Genomic DNA, 17,339 nt, shown 5'->3' on the forward strand with positions numbered 1-17,339 from the left:
TGGTCTCTGTCTCTTGATACCTGTGAACTTTTAGCTCCTGTTTAAGAGAAGCAAGGACACATTTAGCCCAGAAAGTGGCCTGATTTTGGCTGATCCTAAAACATTTCCTGGAGTGCTTTTCCCCAGCCTGGTTCTTTCCCACTGTTTAGCTCTTATTTAAAATATCATCTGACAATATTATTTTTAAATACTACCCTTTGACTTAGTCGCTGCATTTTATTTCCTTCGTGGTATTTGCTTTCAGAAATTATTGTGTTTATTTATTTTTGGTCTTTCAAACTGTGCCTCCACCTTTCCTATAGAATTTAAGTTCCATGAGGGCAGGAGCCCTGGCTATTTTGATTATCACTAAGATCTGGAATATAGATTCTAAATGAAGATTTTTAAGTGATTGGATAACAGAACAAATGAATGAATGAATGAATGAATGAATAACAGTAGATTATAAACCAGGTATTTTTTCCTACAGAGTCTAGAATGATTGGGCATTTCATTGTATTAATGAGAAGAATGTTTCAAAGAGGCAATGAAGTTAAAAGATCTTTGCCAGATGGCATTTATAAGGCAATGAGAATGATTAGTTTCCCCTCTTCTAGTGAAAAAATTGAAACCATTACCTAACTCAGGAGGCATTTGAACATTTCAGTTACATCTCCGAAGCCATATTCCTCAAATAGCAGGACAAAGATCCAGTAAACACGATTCAGAATGGTGCCCAACAGTTGTGTCGCGACAAATTAACATGCAATTCTGTAGCACATGCAAACCATTCAACAACTCTTACGCATCTAACAAAAGAGAGAATCCAAGAATGGGGTAAGCAGCAGGGATAGATTCACAGGTCCATGCAGTGTTTGGGCTGGTGGGTACAGTAGCGAGCCAATGTTCTGAATCTTACATTTTAAGTAGCAGGAAATAGACCCATGAGGGAAATGGCCTATCCAAGTTAATACAGATATTTATGAGTACCTCTGGGAACTGTTGAGTGCTATGGAATAGGTGGAACACTAGAAAACAATTTATTTACATTGTACCAACTAACCAGTATATTCAGTAGTAACAACGACAACAATAAAAAATTAACATCATCATTGCTAGTTTGCCTGGACGTAGACCAAACAGTCACTTGTTTTGGCGGAGTTCTGAATCAAGCTGAGTAGGAAAATGTTCCAAACACTCATGATTTTCTGTCCTAGTAAACAAGTCAGAGAGTGCCCCAGCAGTGAGAACTGGACCATCTCATCACCCATGTCTAATTATAGGAGGGATTGCAATCAAACAATTAAGGATGTACAGATTACTTCTTGAATAAATTCATTTCTTGGTCTTAGTGAAAGAAAAAAAAAGATTAAAAAAATTCTATTTTCAAGATTACTAGATATATTTTTATTTTGCTTTTTTAAAAGGATACTCTCATAGTGGAGGAATTAATTATTTTTAAGAGACATCTCAATTAGTAATAGAATTCAAAGCCTGATATTCTGAGATTTAGGCTCTTGTGTCCAGGAAAAGTATGCCAGTCATAATATAATTAGTTAGCTGCAAAAATATATATATATCTCTTACAAATTGTTTTAGGAATCTATCATTCCTATGGTGCAAATAATCCCAGACATAAGGAAGTGAACTTTGTAAATCAGAAGCCCTTCTCTCTCCACTCTGTATTTATTCCATTTTTACAACAGCTTTCAGTTTAATTTAATACATTATTGTAGAAGAAAGGGTTCATTAAACAGCTACAGAAAAGTGAGAATTATGTTCCTTTTAGGTTTTTTTAAATGAAGCATTCAACAGTAGAATCCTTTAAAAATGATATTCAAATGATTTTTAATTACTACAAAGGCATTGAGATGTTAATACACTTTATATAAAAGAGAGGGATACTATTCCATTCGTCCTTTCCTGCCACGAATTCCAACTCCAAGAAAATTATTTCTTTTGATCCACTCTGATAGCATGTAATAAGAGAACAATAAAACACATGGCTCAATTACCACCGCTTCTCATCAAGCATGAATTAATGAATATCAAATTATTATTAATTGTTTTCTCTGGCTCCTCTCCATAGGACAATGATTACACATTGCTGTATTTTGATAAGCATTTAGCGTTTAACACTTTGTGAGCCAGTGTCTGAGAGGAACAGATGCTTGAAATCATTATACAGAAGAATAATTCTTTACATTGATCAACGTTTAGAAAATACATGATTATCTTTTAATCTCCCTAGTTTATGTCAGTTTTTTACAACTGCCTTAAACTCCCTTAGAATTCTTCCCTCTCTCAATGTCCCATATGTTTTCCTTTGAGAAGCAGTTGCCATGTGCATATAAAATAGCCCATAAGTGCAATGTCTCAATAACAGTAATGTCTTACTAATAAAAATAGTTCCTCACAAGATTATGGAATTTTCAATTCCTTAAGAAAAAGCTCTTTAAAAATCAAAGTTATAGCTTGAGCAGTTAAAAAATTAGGTTAAGCAGCACAGCACAGAACATAATAAACTATAATCATTATAATTGACAATATCAATGTCAGTGAGTGATATTTATAGACAATGTACAAGAAGATTCTGTGTAACTGACAGTTCATTTTATTTTTATAAACCATCTGTAAATATAAAGTGCTGTATAATAGGAATAGACATAGCATGCTAAAGAACGTGTCTTTGTAGTCCATTATTTCTCATAGATCATTTATGAATCCAGATTTTGAAATGCATGCAAAGAAAACTTAACAAATTATAATATGTAAACACTACATGTCGTATGACTTTACCCATTACCCATAAATGCAGGTCTTTCTGTTTTTAAACCACATTCTATAAAACATATCTGTGATAAACTGAAGGATGATACCAAAGGTACATTGTTTAGATATCCTATCTAGTTCAATACGCTTAACAAACACAGATTCAGGTATGTTTCTAGAGAGCAAACAAAAACTTGCTTTAGAATCTGATAATTTTGGAGCAGAAAGTGACCTCAGCAATCATTTTGTCCATTGCCCCTCATGTTACAGATAATAGCACAGAAATCTGAAAAGCATAAGTGATTTTCCGAGGTCCATACAACTTTATATGTTAACATCTTTCTGCCAAACTTTATCTTTCTGCCAAAATTTCTATCAACATTTCTTTTGCACAAAAAGGAAACATATCTTGCTTCTTTGACAGTTTTGTCAAGATGTCAATAACGTTTGTAAATCCAAATTCTTAGGGAAACAAAGGGAAATGGGAAATTTGTCTATAGTGGAAACCGTGACACACAGCCTAATACCGAGCAGAGATGGACCCGATCGAGGCTGACAATGCTCACTGACATCAGAAGCATCCTTCCTTTTGATGTTGGTAACTAGAAGCACTTGAATGTTTGATCTCTAAATCTAACCAGACACCAGATGGTTCCCTTTATGTATGTGACTTTAGTGGAGGCAATCAGATTATTTATGCAATAGTAGAGTTGTTAATTCTATACAAGAGTCAATCTTTGGTGTAAAAGCTTTTCTAGATTACATGTTCTCACAATACAAATTTTAATTCCTTAATGCATGCTTTCATCTTGATTTTCATGTTCCAGGATTACTGAATCCATTTTGCTGAAAAATTTAAAGAAAATAAGTTAGATATACAAATTCGGTACAAAAATAAGCCTATCACTAAAATTGTTAAAATAAATAATTATTCATCAAGGGGGTAGTGATGAACTAAGCATTTTACTTTTACCTCCTACTGCTTTCATCACTGTGGCATGGCTTTTGGTCATACCGTAAATACAAAGTACCGATGCCCTGTACTGATATTTATGACATGCCTGAGAGTCATGTCTTGACAACTTGTATGTACTAGAAAAATGCATACAGACAGGGAGGAAGACACAAAGACTTCTGAGTGTTTTGGTAACCACATCTCATAAACTGTATCATGGACTCCTAGGACTGAAAGTTTTAGAGCTGCCACCATGCACATCAAGGCCCCTCGATGTAACACTGGATCTGGATAAGGCTGCTCAATTAGGAAAAAAGGGAATATGAGAACTGGCTGGAGAAAGCAGAAAATAGAAGGCAAAATATGAATATAATTAGCTTTGTTCTTGCCAATGATTCTGCAGCCTGATGGAACATGGGTTTCTGAATATTTTTCAGAGCATTTTCCAGATGTAGCCTCTCAGTGCTTCATTAATATTACACATTTGTCATCAAATTCCATATTTTGGATCCCGTGTAAAAATCACAAATGTTCCTTTTTCATTCACCATCAGCAGGAAGCTTGCCCGTCACACAGTGCTGTTGACCATCTCCCTGGTACCTTCGTGATTATTCTATCTGCTTACTATTGAAGTCAAAATTAAATGTTGATACTAGCTTTACAAACACAATTCATAGGATTTTATATTGCTAACTTACCGTGCACTGTGCACATTCTTTTTTTTCTTTTTTGAGGACTTTTATTGAGATATAATTGACATACAATAAACTACATATATTTAAAATGTACAATTTGATTTTTTTTCTTATTAGTAATGTATATATGGCAATCCCAATCTCCCCATTCATCTCATCCCAACCCCCTCACCCCCCATTTTCCCTCCTTGGTGTCCATATGTTTATTCTCTACATCTGTGTGTGCACATTCTTTTAAAGCAAATTTTACAGCTTTCATGCTAAGCTTATTGAAAATATGAGTTAAAAATGCGGGCCCTTAAAGTTTCTTCTCACATTATTTATGCTAATTAGGTGCCGAAATTATAGTAAAGTTGGTCTTAAACTGTAAAAATATACTTAGATGTTATATTTAATATAGAATTGTACAGCATTAATTCTAAATTTTCCATTTAAAAATAACATTAAAAGGCATTTAGTATAATAACCAAATTAAGTTTAATAAAAGTGCATTCCAGTGGGAATGTAAAAGGTCATTCACAGAAATGTACTTCAATTCCAACGATTAGTTGAGCAAAGAAAATCTGTTTTTGTTTGGAAAAAATGGAAAATTTCCTAAAATAAGTGACTTTTGCTTAGTCGTATCTATGTGTGGTCTGACATCAGAAGAAAATATAAATGATTTTATATCATAAAATGAAATGCTTCCATTGTATCTGCAGCTGAATTTTTAATATAATTAATAAAATACTCTTTACTTCTGAAATCTTTCAACAATATCAAAAGTTGATTCATGTTAGTGATGATTCCTTACAGAGCTTAACACTTACCTACAACTTTAGAGTAGCAAGGTTCACAATGTATTGTCTGTCTGTAAATCCAAATACTATCACCTGCTTGTAAGTTTTCCAAAGGTTGTTTGCATATTTCACACTAAAGAAAAAGTATATATAAAGTTTACATTATACATGAAGTTTAGATTCTTGGTGTTAACAGGATTAAAAAAAGCCTTTTACTTTATTCTGTACCATCCTTCATAGCAACACTCAGGTGAAGCCTCAAGAGAACCCAGAGGGAAAATAAGAGAATACTTGTCTGTGATCCACACACCGAACTTTTCAAAACAATCTTCTCATAAATCCCTCTACTATGGAGGTATGCATTTCAGGGTATATCTACCCATGAAGTTTCTATGTAACACACCACAGAGTAGATACACATTTTCAAAAACTGGTTATGCCAAAGACAAGTTCACCACTGGATATCGCAGACAAAAACACAAAGTGTAATTATTGTTTGCTTACTAAGGGAGAGTTAAACTGTCCAGGTATAGCATCATTGAGCAAAGCAAACTTCTGATCCTAGGTTTAGGGGGAAGTTTGTTTCGAGTTGTGTTGATTAAAGAGGCACGAAAGGGCTGACATCTGCCTTAGACCTGTGCTCACTGGCGCAAGTCCGCTGCCAACTGGCTGACTTTCAAGTTCACTGACGCAAATTGTCATAGATCAGTTTGACATGTTTAAACCAGTTCAGATGGTTCTCTATTATTACGGCTATAGAATAATCCATCTTTTCCTAGGAGTGTGGGGACATTTTTATTCTCGATAGTATTTTATAATTAAATTGAAAATGGAAATAAATCATCCAAAATATAACAAATGGAAATTATTCCTATTTACCAAAAGCAATAATCAGGAGAATTTTCTTCTTTTAAAAAGTTTTCTGCATAATAATTTTAAATAAAGAGCTATAGACTAACTTTTGTTTCATTGAGTAAATTTTAAAAACTAAAAGGAAATTTTACTGTCTTATAATTAAATAATTATGAAAATTTCAGGTTATATTTTATATAGAATTTTATATATGATGGCCTAAAACTGGATTTTATTAGCTCAAAATGAGCTAATCATATTGCTTCTTGCTTTCTGTCACTGTCCGAAGCTAATTGAAGAAAAAGCAATCAGTTGTCAAGGTATTACATCTACCTGACTGAATTAGATAATTTGTATCAGTCATAGAATATTAGCACTAGAAAGGACTCACAGATTCAAGCTGTGGTTCTAAACTGGCTGCCCGTTAGATCTATCTAAGGAGCTTTTAAAAATACCAATGCCCAGGAATCACCTCTAAGATTCTTGGTTTAATTGGGGCTGGTCCCAAGCATTTTACTTTTCTCCTAATCTCCCTAGACAATTATAATGTGCATCCAGGGTTGAAAACCACTGATCTAATCAGCTGCTTCACTTTACAGATGAGGAGACTGAGTCTACACTAATTTAGGTGATCACCCAAAGTCACATGGCCACAATTAGTGTCAGTTAGGACTCCAACTCAGGTCTTCAGGTTCCCGGTTAAGTGCTCACCCAGTTACACCAAAAACTATATTATTGACCTATCCAATGTTTTTGTGAAAAGTAAAAGAAATGGCATATGAGAACACAAACTGAAGCATTCTACTGTGGATGCTTTATTATTGTTATACTAAGCCACATTTAATTATAATCAATCATGCTCTCACAAGTAGACTGAGTTTCAATTATTGTTAAGCCCATCGGCCCTAATTTCATGACGTAAGGAGCTGCTAGCTTTCTTCTCAACAATTTCTTTTCCTTTTCAAATTTCATTATATATCTTATTCAATGCATGATTTTTGAAAGTGCTGTAAAAACTTTTCTCAAGAGAACAACTGTTTATCTTTTTACAGATTTAAATCTGTAGTGTAAGAGTTATAAATGTGTCAGTAATCAACTCTAAGCCTAATGCCAAGAGAGTAATAATAAACCTTGGAGGTTTAGGCTGTAGAACTCTGAGAAATGTTTAAAGTGCATTAATGTGCATGACAGTGTTTCTGAAAGCTTAAACTTCATCTCATATATTTCATTAAATAATTATTTTCATTCCAATCATTATGCAATTTTATATTGAGTTAAATGCAATAAACATAGCCTTACCTTGAAGCAAGTGGAATGGCAGCAAATTTGTAATTCATCTAAAATCATCTTTGTTTCTATACCCAAGGGTTTTCGACAGTAAGTGCACATATCTCTTTCAATGACAGACCTATAGAGACGTAAGCAATTAAAAATAAATTAGTCATCATGCAACAGTCAGATGTATTCCCCATAAAGTCATATGGAAATGATATGTTAATTTTGTTGATACTTTAGTAAATTGTGTAAAAATCAAGGAAAGTTGAGGATGGACTTATCCTAGTGGTAGACTTGAATCTTCTAGTTATTTCAAAATGATATCAAAGAATTAACATGAAGGAAAGCCTCAAATTATTAATTCATTAGCAATCAAAAGTGCATCTGGGCAGGGCAAAGATGTTCACAGTTTTCTAAATGAACCAGGTCATAAGTACCTCTTGAAGCTAGAAGAGGGTTTTGAATTATTAATGTATGTATATCATAGAAAAAGTATGCTGCAGGTTAATATAAAAATTAGCTCTCAAAACATTCAATAGGACAAAAATAGAAATCCATTCAAGGATGTGTTGGTAAATTTACAAATGATGGACAACCTAGACTCTAGGGTCTAGAGTCACCACAATGCTCCCCTATGCCACTTGTCTTGGTGTCATTGTAAGACTCAGAATATTGGGGTCCCTTTCACGACAAAAATTCTCCAATATGATATACCCTCACCACAAATTTGATGGGGAAAAAAAGAGCTTTGTTATTTACTTTGGAAAAATCATGTTCAATAATAAATAAATGATTAGTAAGTCCAAAAGACCTTGGGTCAAACCAGAGCCTTAAAAAAGGCCAATAACTACACGCTTCTTTTCCTTTTGAAAGGTCTTAGGACTGTCTTAAACACCCTGCATATTTTTATAGTCTCAGGGTGTTAGCATACAAACCTGACATTTGCGGCGTAGGATACAGAATGGGGTGGTGAAATAAAAATAGCTAATATGTATACAGTGCTAATATGCTTCCTATGTGCGGATTTTCCATGCACGTCGCCTCTGTAAACTCTTTTATTCTTCATGACATCTCTGAGAGGCAGGGACTCTCATCTGTATCATTATTTTACAGAAGAGGAAGCTGAGGCACCGAAGGGTGAGTCATGCAGCCACTGAGTGGCAGAGGCGGGATCTGAAAGAAAGCAGAGCAGCCACCGAGCCCTGTGCTACTGCTGGGGCTGCGTGTGAGGTTGACCTGGCTCACTGGCTGAGAAAGAACTAGTCATGCCCAGAAACCACGATCAATCCTGTCATCAAACACAGGACTAGAAGCAGAGAGGAGGGAAAGTGAAAAGGAGGAAGGGGTACGAGAGGAAAGCGATTGGAGTAGTTAAAGCTTGTTTCATTTTATGCTCTCAGTCATTCTAGTAATCTCTTCTTAACCCTTATGTATATAGATAAATATTTCCCTCTTTCAATGAGCTCTTTAGCTACTTGCTTACATATTCCTGGAAAATAGTTTCCTATGCATTTTTCATATATATCCACATATGTACACACACACTTAAATTTCCCACATTAGACTGTAAGCACTTCAAGGGTAGAAAACAGCCACACTTTAGCATTCTTCCATTCCAGAAACGCTGAGACAGGAGCTGGGAATATAAAGAAGAGTGAGAGGGTCTCCTCCAATGAGAAGCCTTCTTTCCACTAGGGTAGCCAGGTGTGTGACTAGATGATCACCACATATTTATGGAAGTGCGAAGAGTTAGGAGAGCACAGCCAACAGAACAACTAATCCCTGGGGTGGAAGAGGAGAGGCTTGTCAGCGCAAGTGCCACGTGAGTTCAAGCTTGAGGGGGAAGGAGCTCTTGAGGGGAGCTCAGCGAGGAGGGGAGGGCGTGATGGAGGGGTTCCCAGCAGAGTGAACAGGATGTACCAAGGTGCTACACAGTGAGGGTGGCTGGAGTGACTGCACATTAGTCAGTGTTTAGCAGGACCAGGTTCTGAAGGTCCGTAAATCACCTGCAGAGGAATTTGGTCTTTATCCTGTAAACTGGCACTGGCCACTTTAAATGAGATTGATGTGCTTAGGTAAGAACTGTGGGGAATGCAGCTAATTTCACACAATAATCAACAGAAAAAGTTTGCTTGACTAACTGGCTTTAATGGAGAATTGACTTTTGCTCTGATGACTAAAAAAATTTCAAGGATCACTCAAGGAACAGGAGTGAAATTCTTCACACTGAGAGCAATACTTTAACAAATGTTTTTCTTCTTTAAGTTAACAATAAAAAGATGAGCCCAGGGAAAGCTCTGGTGTTCGTGCTATCCTTATCAAGATCATACGTAGTCAGGAATTCTCCGGTGGTACAGTGGTTAGGACTCTGTGGTCTCACTGCCGGGGACCTGGGTTCGATCCCTGGTCAGGGAGCAAAGCTGTGCCGTGTGGCCAAATAAAAAGATCACACTTAGTCAAAGATCTTTTCAGAGCCTTATGAAAAATCTAGCTCTGGTTTTTTGGTTATCTAGGCAGTACTTGTGGTGTTCCTGTGGTCACATCAAAGAGGTGTGACTTAAAGGCAAGAAGAGCATTGGTAACAGAAGATCTTACAAAAGCAACAAAAAGAGGACATAATTTTGATGCCTGGCCCATCTATGTTTCCCTTAGTAAATGGGACATAGGTTTGTCTTTTCAGGAATAATTTACTGAGTATCTGTTAGGCGTCAAGGACTGTGTTACAAGCTGAGGCTGCACATAAAAATGAGATATGCCCTGACCCTCAGTGAGCCATATTTCCACCCCTGCAACAGAGAAATACCATCAACAGAATACCAGACATTTGCACTACAGCTGGTTTCCAGGGGTTGGGTTGAAACGCGAATTATTTTCATCTCCTTGGCTGGAAGGCTGTAGGTCACAGTCTCGTGAGTGTCACCTCTTTCCCCCACGGACCATTAAATAGTAAAGAGAGTAATCGAGCGCAAAAGCCTGAGGTCCGTGTCCCGGCATTAAATGGATGCTTATTCTAACCCCTCTCCTGGAACTGAGTGTGGGCCCTGGTGGGTCACAGCAGCACCTCCACGCAGCTGTTGGCAAGGTGAGCTGGCTTGGAAAACCACAAGGAGGGAGGGCTGAGGGCACAGTCTAGGGATGCAGTGACGCCTAGATGCTAATAATGTGGCGGTCCTAGGGACTCCTGGGATCACCAGCAGCAGAGATGCTTGCCTGGGAAGCAGCGGCAAGGCACAGAGAGCTCTACTGGAATAAGGGGCATCAAAATCGAAGAACAACAGCCAGGAAGCCAAGGAACAAATTCCTGGATGCAGAGGTTGCTGTACTTTGTTCCACTCAAACAATCACCAGTGTAACAATCATTGTCGGGAGTGTCATCTCCGAGTTCAACGGACAACAAGCATGTGCACATGTGTATTTCAATATCATATATGTGATAAAGATATGTAAATATATATTATATATAAGTACATATACACATATATAATAAAATATGCATTACTTATAAAAGTATACACACACATATTTATATATAATATATAAGAATACATATGTTTACGTGTGTATATATACTTTTATGTATGGAAATACAGACATACTCACCTATCCGAAGTCGAATAAACAGTTTGTATGTATTTTCCAGAGATACTCTCCTGATATCCCTCCTTTGGTGATTTACTAGAAACAAATACATATGGACATGTGAGAATTGGTCTATCCCCCTAGTATTGAAGTATAAACTCCTATGCAGGCAAGGAAGCACACACCCACCCACTCACACAGCCTCACTATCATTCATCCTTGTGATGTTACAAGCCAGGACAATGTACTGACTCTTTTTTTTTTTTAATCTGGAGAAGTATTGATATGCAAGGGTACCTCCAAGTTGACATAAGTTGACATACCCATCAAAATAAATAAAGAATGGGGCAAGGGGACTGTGAGAACAAGTAGGGTAAGCAGAAAAAGCAGTTGTAGTCTCTCATGAAATGTATACTTGCACCTCCCTCATTTTTACTAAAAGAAAGCTATCTGTAGCCTAACATAGAGACTATACACAGAGCACGAGCCAACACAAGCAAACATAGACTGACACTCTTCACGTAGAGAAACACTCTTGAACTTTTAGAGAAAGCCTTGCAAGTTTTTATCTTTACTTGAAAACATTCAAGAATTGTTTAGAATGACAGTAAAAATATTGTGACTTTAAAAAGTCCTCTTTGTTCCCTTTCTGCTCCACTTGGTAAACATGACTCGCTCCTGGAGACAAACGCAGTGTGCCGTGCACCAGGCAGCCGGCGGTCCACAGCTGCTTCCCCAGTGCCCGTGCCACCTGAGATAACGTTAGCACCGCAGCAATACGTTCCCATTATTTCATACAGCGAGGGGTAACTCCAAAGCCCTCACTTGGGATTTTTTAATGAGAACTCTTTCTCTCCCTCCAAACTGCCTATAGGCGGACTGCTGTCAGACATAGAATCCACTACACAGCCCACCATGCTAGGTGAGAATTTGTACATCTTTGTGCAGGATACAAATACCATTACTCCCATTTTATCAGTCCGGAAACTGAGACTCAAATTGAGACAGGAAACGGAGGTGAAGTAGCTTCGCTGAGGCTACGTGGTCAGTGAATGACGAACTAAGCTTCAACAACAAATCCGATTCTAGGGCTTCTGTACTATACACTGCTCTGTCAGTGATGATTTTAGGGAGAAGTGGATTAAACAGAAAAATCAAATTTGAGGTTGCATTTTACAAGGTAACTTACTTATGGGTTTGAGAAATCCTTTTTCGGGGGAAGGGTGCTCAAATCCTGACACACCTTGAATTTCTGGGAGTCCCACCCCCACCCCATACTTTGCTCTCTGGCCTCTTTGAAATGGGCGGTGATCAACACGTGTACTACGGATATCCACATTTGAATGCCCCACCATTACCCTACCCCACAATTAGGCTAATTCTTGTTTTTATACTCTGTGAAATCGAATGACTTGTGAGTCCCTGACCTTGGTTGACATTTTCCTCAACCTCCATCACATTAAGCAGCAGATTTTGCGGGCCAGAGCTTATTTACTAAAAGTTATATCCCTTATTTCAGATTAGAGGTAGACAATAGTACACAGAACCACTTAAAGTGTGACTCCGCATTAGCATAGAAAGACGTGTGATTTAATAAAGCTTATTATGGGCATGTGTGTTTGTATGACAGCTTTCAAATAACTGTCCTGTTATGTATGCATGTGTTATATTAAAATAGTTTTTAGTCCATCCAATGAAATTGTATGATTATTTGACAACTACTTAATAACGGAAAGATCATAAAGAATTATATACCTAGAACTTAATATACTCTTAAATGGTCTGCTATTTGAGAAAAGCATGCATACCCTAAAATAATGGCATTTCTTCTTAAACACAGATTATTTCAAAATTATAAAATATACATATCAAAATACTTCAAATAAATTTCCAGTACCTATTTTCCACATACGTCCTTGTGTACACAAGTGTATCTTTCGGTGCTGTGTGCCTGGTTTCAGCTTTGGAGCTGCAATACAAACCATTTTACTTCATGTTTAAAGTTTGTTTACAGGATAATCATATTAACAGGACAATTATCCAATCCAATGAAAAAAATAATGCTCATATATTCCTTCTAAACCAGCGATCCCCAACCTTTTTTGGCATCAGGGACTGGTTTCGCAGAAGACAATTTTTCCATGGATGGTGGGGGGTGGCATGGTTTTGGGATGATTCAAGTGCATTGCATTTATTGTGCACTTTATTTCTATTATTATTATATCAGCTCCACCTCAGATCATCAGGCATTAGATCCCGGGGCTGAGGATCCTTGTTCTAAACTATTACCTTTGAAATACAAATATTAAAGTGGTATTAATCCATTTCTGCAAAATTTATTTATTTCTTCCATTTTGTCTTAACTTCTACTGTCTTGGCCTATTTCCAGAATACTACTATGAAAATTGGTCACTCAATAAGTCTGTTGCAGAGCACGATAGTTATTTTGAATATTTGTGTAACATGTTTTAGGGTCTATTTCCCTGATGTCCCATTCATCAGGGAAACCGTTGCTTGAGATTTCCCCACAAATCTCAAGCAAAAAATGAACCTTAATTAATCAACGTAACATCTGATTTAATGAAATCTTTAAATCTGCTTAAAGAATGTCAATGCCAATGTCATAATTATGCCTTTTTAAAAATTATAGACTTTTTAAGGAAAAATGACAATTTATACTTCTTATTCATAATTGACAACTTACCAATGACCAAGTTGTTTACTCAACACTCTCGTATAAGCCTGTTTAGCCACTGGTAAAATTAAAAATTTCTGCATTTCAAAGGAAGGAGCAGGTTGTGTGTGGATGTTTTCTTTAAAAAACCAGAAGGAGAAAAAAAGCCAGAAGGAGAATAGTCCTGCCATTTGTTTTGTAATTGACCACAGTACCTGAGCATCTTCTGTGCTTCATACGAATAGGCAGAGGTTCTAGAGGACAGGCTTATTAAAGCCTCAGTAGATCCACTGACTTGGCCATTTTGCCTGAGAAAGAAAATGCAAATATTTGTCACTTAAAATCAAGGCCACTTAGAAGTTTTTTTGTTTTATTAAAATTCTGTTCAATGGACATTTTTTTATATACAGTGACCCTCTTTCTGTTTGCCTGGTTTCTGTACAGATACACAAATAGAATACATGTACAACTTTACTCCTCCACAGAGACCACTGTCTTACCTTTAGGAATAATCTATAGGCATGTGTCACATTATCCAATGCTGGGACAGAATACTTTTTTACCAAGGGCAGGAACCATCTGAAATTGGTTCCAGTAACATTTTCACAGCAGCAGTGCCATTTTAGAAAGTTTTTCATGTACAACATATCTGAGAGTTTATCAATTTAATGAAAATTATCCAGGGGTTGCTTTGAGAAATTCTAGTTTCCATTTTGTTTCTAGTGGAAAGCAGTACTCTGAAGATTGCAAGAGACCTTTGACCTAGATTTCTGATAATCTAAAACTGTCACTATGCTTATTAAAGTGCAGGCATATTTGCTTTTTCCTATGAGACAGAGGAAAATTTCCATGCAGGAGTAGTGAAAGCTTTAGCTCTTTTTCCTCCCTTGCATTAGTAATCTCTGACATAGGAGAGACATAAAAACCAAGAGGAGGATTTAGATCTTAATCATGATTTATCATTCTTGACTGGCCTGTTCCTTTCATTTCCAGGTAGCTCTTAAAGAAGAGGAAAACATTTGTTCCCATATTATCCTCTCTGGCATACAAAAAACATACTTCTTTTAGTTTTAAAACAGATGTTTCACAGAAAATAAAGCTGAATTAAAGTGACACTAAGTAATGAGAAAGTAGAATTACTATTACTAGAAGATTTTTCTAATATGATCATTAGAATATGTCATTCCAGAAAGATAAACCTAGCTAGGAATTTTTTGGAAATATTCAAATCATTATAGTATACAATGCAAAACCCAGTTTTAGCAAACAGTTTCAAAGGACAGGGGCTGTCAATGAGTGCGAAACGTGTCTGTACTGTCCTCAGAAAGGTAAAACCAAATATCAACAATTCTCAAAATCTGCATAGGAAAGTGGAATAATTTGTAAACAGTTCTGATAAAGATTGAATTGCTTCCTGCCAAAATTCTTATGTTGAATTTGATTTAATTCGTTTGGTGTATGGCTTGGGCATTTGGATTCTTTTAAACCTCTCCATTGAGTCTCATGTGTAAGTCAACATTGAGAACCACTACCTTAGAGGCAGCCTGACATCTTACCCAAAAGAGCACTGGTTCTCAAAGTGTGATCCCTGGGTCAGCAAGTGATTCTGATGTAAATAAAATTTGGGAACCAGCACAATAGAGGACTCTCCACCAAAGTATTCCTCTTAGATGCCTTGAATAATATTCATAAAGAAAAACTTATGGCTCACAATGTTTTTTGCTCAATAGCTTTATTGTTAAGAAGTTACCCTTCATTGAAACAAATTGCTAAATTGTAACTTCCAAGTTTGTTTCTTAATTAAATAACTCCATAAACCATAAAACCAAATACTGTGTTGGAACTTACAAAATTCCAAATGGAATTACACTTGAGAAAATGTTTTCTGCAGTGGAAGTTCACCTTGACATTTTAACTATCTAGAGCCTTCATACACTGCTAGTGAGAACATCAAATGGTACAACTGATTTGAAAAATTCTGGCAGTTCCTCAAATGGAGTTACTATAGGATCCAACAATTTCACTCCCTGGGTATTTACCCAAGAGAAATGAACACATTCCACACAAAAACTTATATATGAATGTTTATAGCAGCATTGTTCACACTAGTAAATTATAATCTAATAGTGGAAACAAGCCAAATGCCCATTAGTTGATAAATAGACAAAATGTTATATAGTCACACAATGGAATATTATTTGGCAATAAAAAGAAATGAAATACAGAGACATGCTACGACATGGGTGAATCTTAAAAACATTATTCTAAGTGAAAAAAGCCAGTTATAAAGGGCCACATATTTTATAATTCCATTTATATGAAATGTCCAGAATAGGAAATTCAAAGAGATAGGAAGTAGTTTAGCAGTCGCCCAGAGCTAAGGGGATGGGGGAAATGATGTGTGACTGCTAATGGGCACTGGGCTTCTTTTTGAGGTGATGAAAATGTTCCAAAAGGGATTGCGGTGATGGTTGTACAGCTCTGTGAATATATTAATCAGAAAGCACATATCTATGTGGACTTACAATTACTATACAGAGTGAATACATTCAAAAAGTAAATCAAGTCTCAGTTTAACAGATTGGCCTATGACTTATTTAGATTTCCATTGTCCTATTTGACAACCTTGGCAACTTGACTTTAAACAGCATAATTTCACCTGATAAAGACCCATGCCACTGCAAACTTTATAAATTTCTTTTGCATGAAGAATGAAAGCTTAGTAAGAGCTTACCATTTTGAATCATCGTTATGTTAGAGTTTAGTTCTATAAAACTACGAAGGTTTTGAGCTCTTGTAAAAATTTCAGATTTTAAACATATAAAAAATATTCTTATGGGTACCAAAGGGGATAGTGGGGGCAGGAGGAAGGGGCGGGAGATAAATTAAGAGTTTGGGATTAAGATACACATACTACTATATATAAATTAGATAATCAACAAGGATCTACTGTGTAGCACCAGGAACTATACTCAATATCTAGCAATACCTATAATGGAAAAGAATCTGAAAAAGAATATATATATATATATATATATTCTTATATATATAAGAATTTTATATATATAAAACTCAATCACTTCTCTGTACACTTGAAACTAACATAACATTGTACATTAACTATACTTCAATAAAAATAAATAAAATTTTAAAAAAAGAATTCTCCTGTGGATAAAGAGAGGACCTGAGGCCAGGACATCTCTCTAATTTACTAACTTTCTGCACCTGATCAAGTCTCTTACTTTCTGATCCTCAATTTTCTATTAAATTTTTACCCATTTTGAGAGTCAAGTAAACCTTCTTTTCTGTAACCAGAAATATATGGGTGCAAAATTGGACCCAGAGATTTCTTTCTCCACTTTTTTTTCAAGTGAAAATCTTTATTACAGTTTTTCTGTCAGGGCTGGGGCAGTGTCTATACTTTCCATTTAATCTGGAGACAGATCTTGTACAAGATGCTGATAGAACTGAAGAAGAACGAATAACTTCTGGACACAGAACTCGGGGGTGAACAAATGATTTCACAGCAGCGGTTAAGGCCTCCAGGCGTAATGGCTGTGATGGTCACCATCCCACTGGAGAGAGGGGGTGCATTTGTGAATGTAGGTGTGACTGTTGGGTTATGTTAAGTAAGAAGCACAGATGAAATTGCAGGAAAGTAGAGGAGAGCGTGTGTCTGTTACAGTCAGCCACGGTGTTTTCCATCCCATATCCTCGTCTGTGCAGAGGGCCACAGCCACACTGCCTTGCTTAAGGGGGTCAGACAGACCTCAGAAACC

At 36.4% G+C, this 17,339-nt stretch overlaps 1 protein-coding gene across 7 annotated transcripts in view; it reads right to left on the minus strand.

Annotated features, from left to right (window-relative positions):
• Positions 1-588: 588 nt before the first annotated feature.
• The window catches only part of SCEL (sciellin), a 125,047-nt gene continuing 108,296 nt past the window's right edge, over positions 589-17,339 (minus strand). For 4 of the 7 annotated variants that reach the window (XM_057707250.1, XM_057707251.1, XM_057707255.1 and 1 more), the window contains 6 exons: positions 13,776-13,868; positions 12,784-12,855; positions 10,908-10,982; positions 7,332-7,440; positions 5,211-5,313; positions 589-3,597 (listed from right to left, as the gene is read on the minus strand). In XM_057707250.1, coding sequence (XP_057563233.1) covers positions 3,581-3,597; positions 5,211-5,313; positions 7,332-7,440; positions 10,908-10,982; positions 12,784-12,855; positions 13,776-13,868 — 469 coding nt within the window. In that variant the 3' untranslated portion in view covers positions 589-3,580. The remainder of the gene's footprint in view (positions 3,598-5,210; positions 5,314-7,331; positions 7,441-10,907; positions 10,983-12,783; positions 12,856-13,775; positions 13,869-17,339) is intronic. The other 3 variants (XM_057707253.1, XM_057707252.1, XM_057707249.1) reach the window with 2 other exon arrangements.

Source organism: Hippopotamus amphibius, chromosome 14 (assembly GCF_030028045.1).
Source record: "Hippopotamus amphibius kiboko isolate mHipAmp2 chromosome 14, mHipAmp2.hap2, whole genome shotgun sequence".
NCBI lineage: Eukaryota > Metazoa > Chordata > Mammalia > Artiodactyla > Hippopotamidae > Hippopotamus > Hippopotamus amphibius.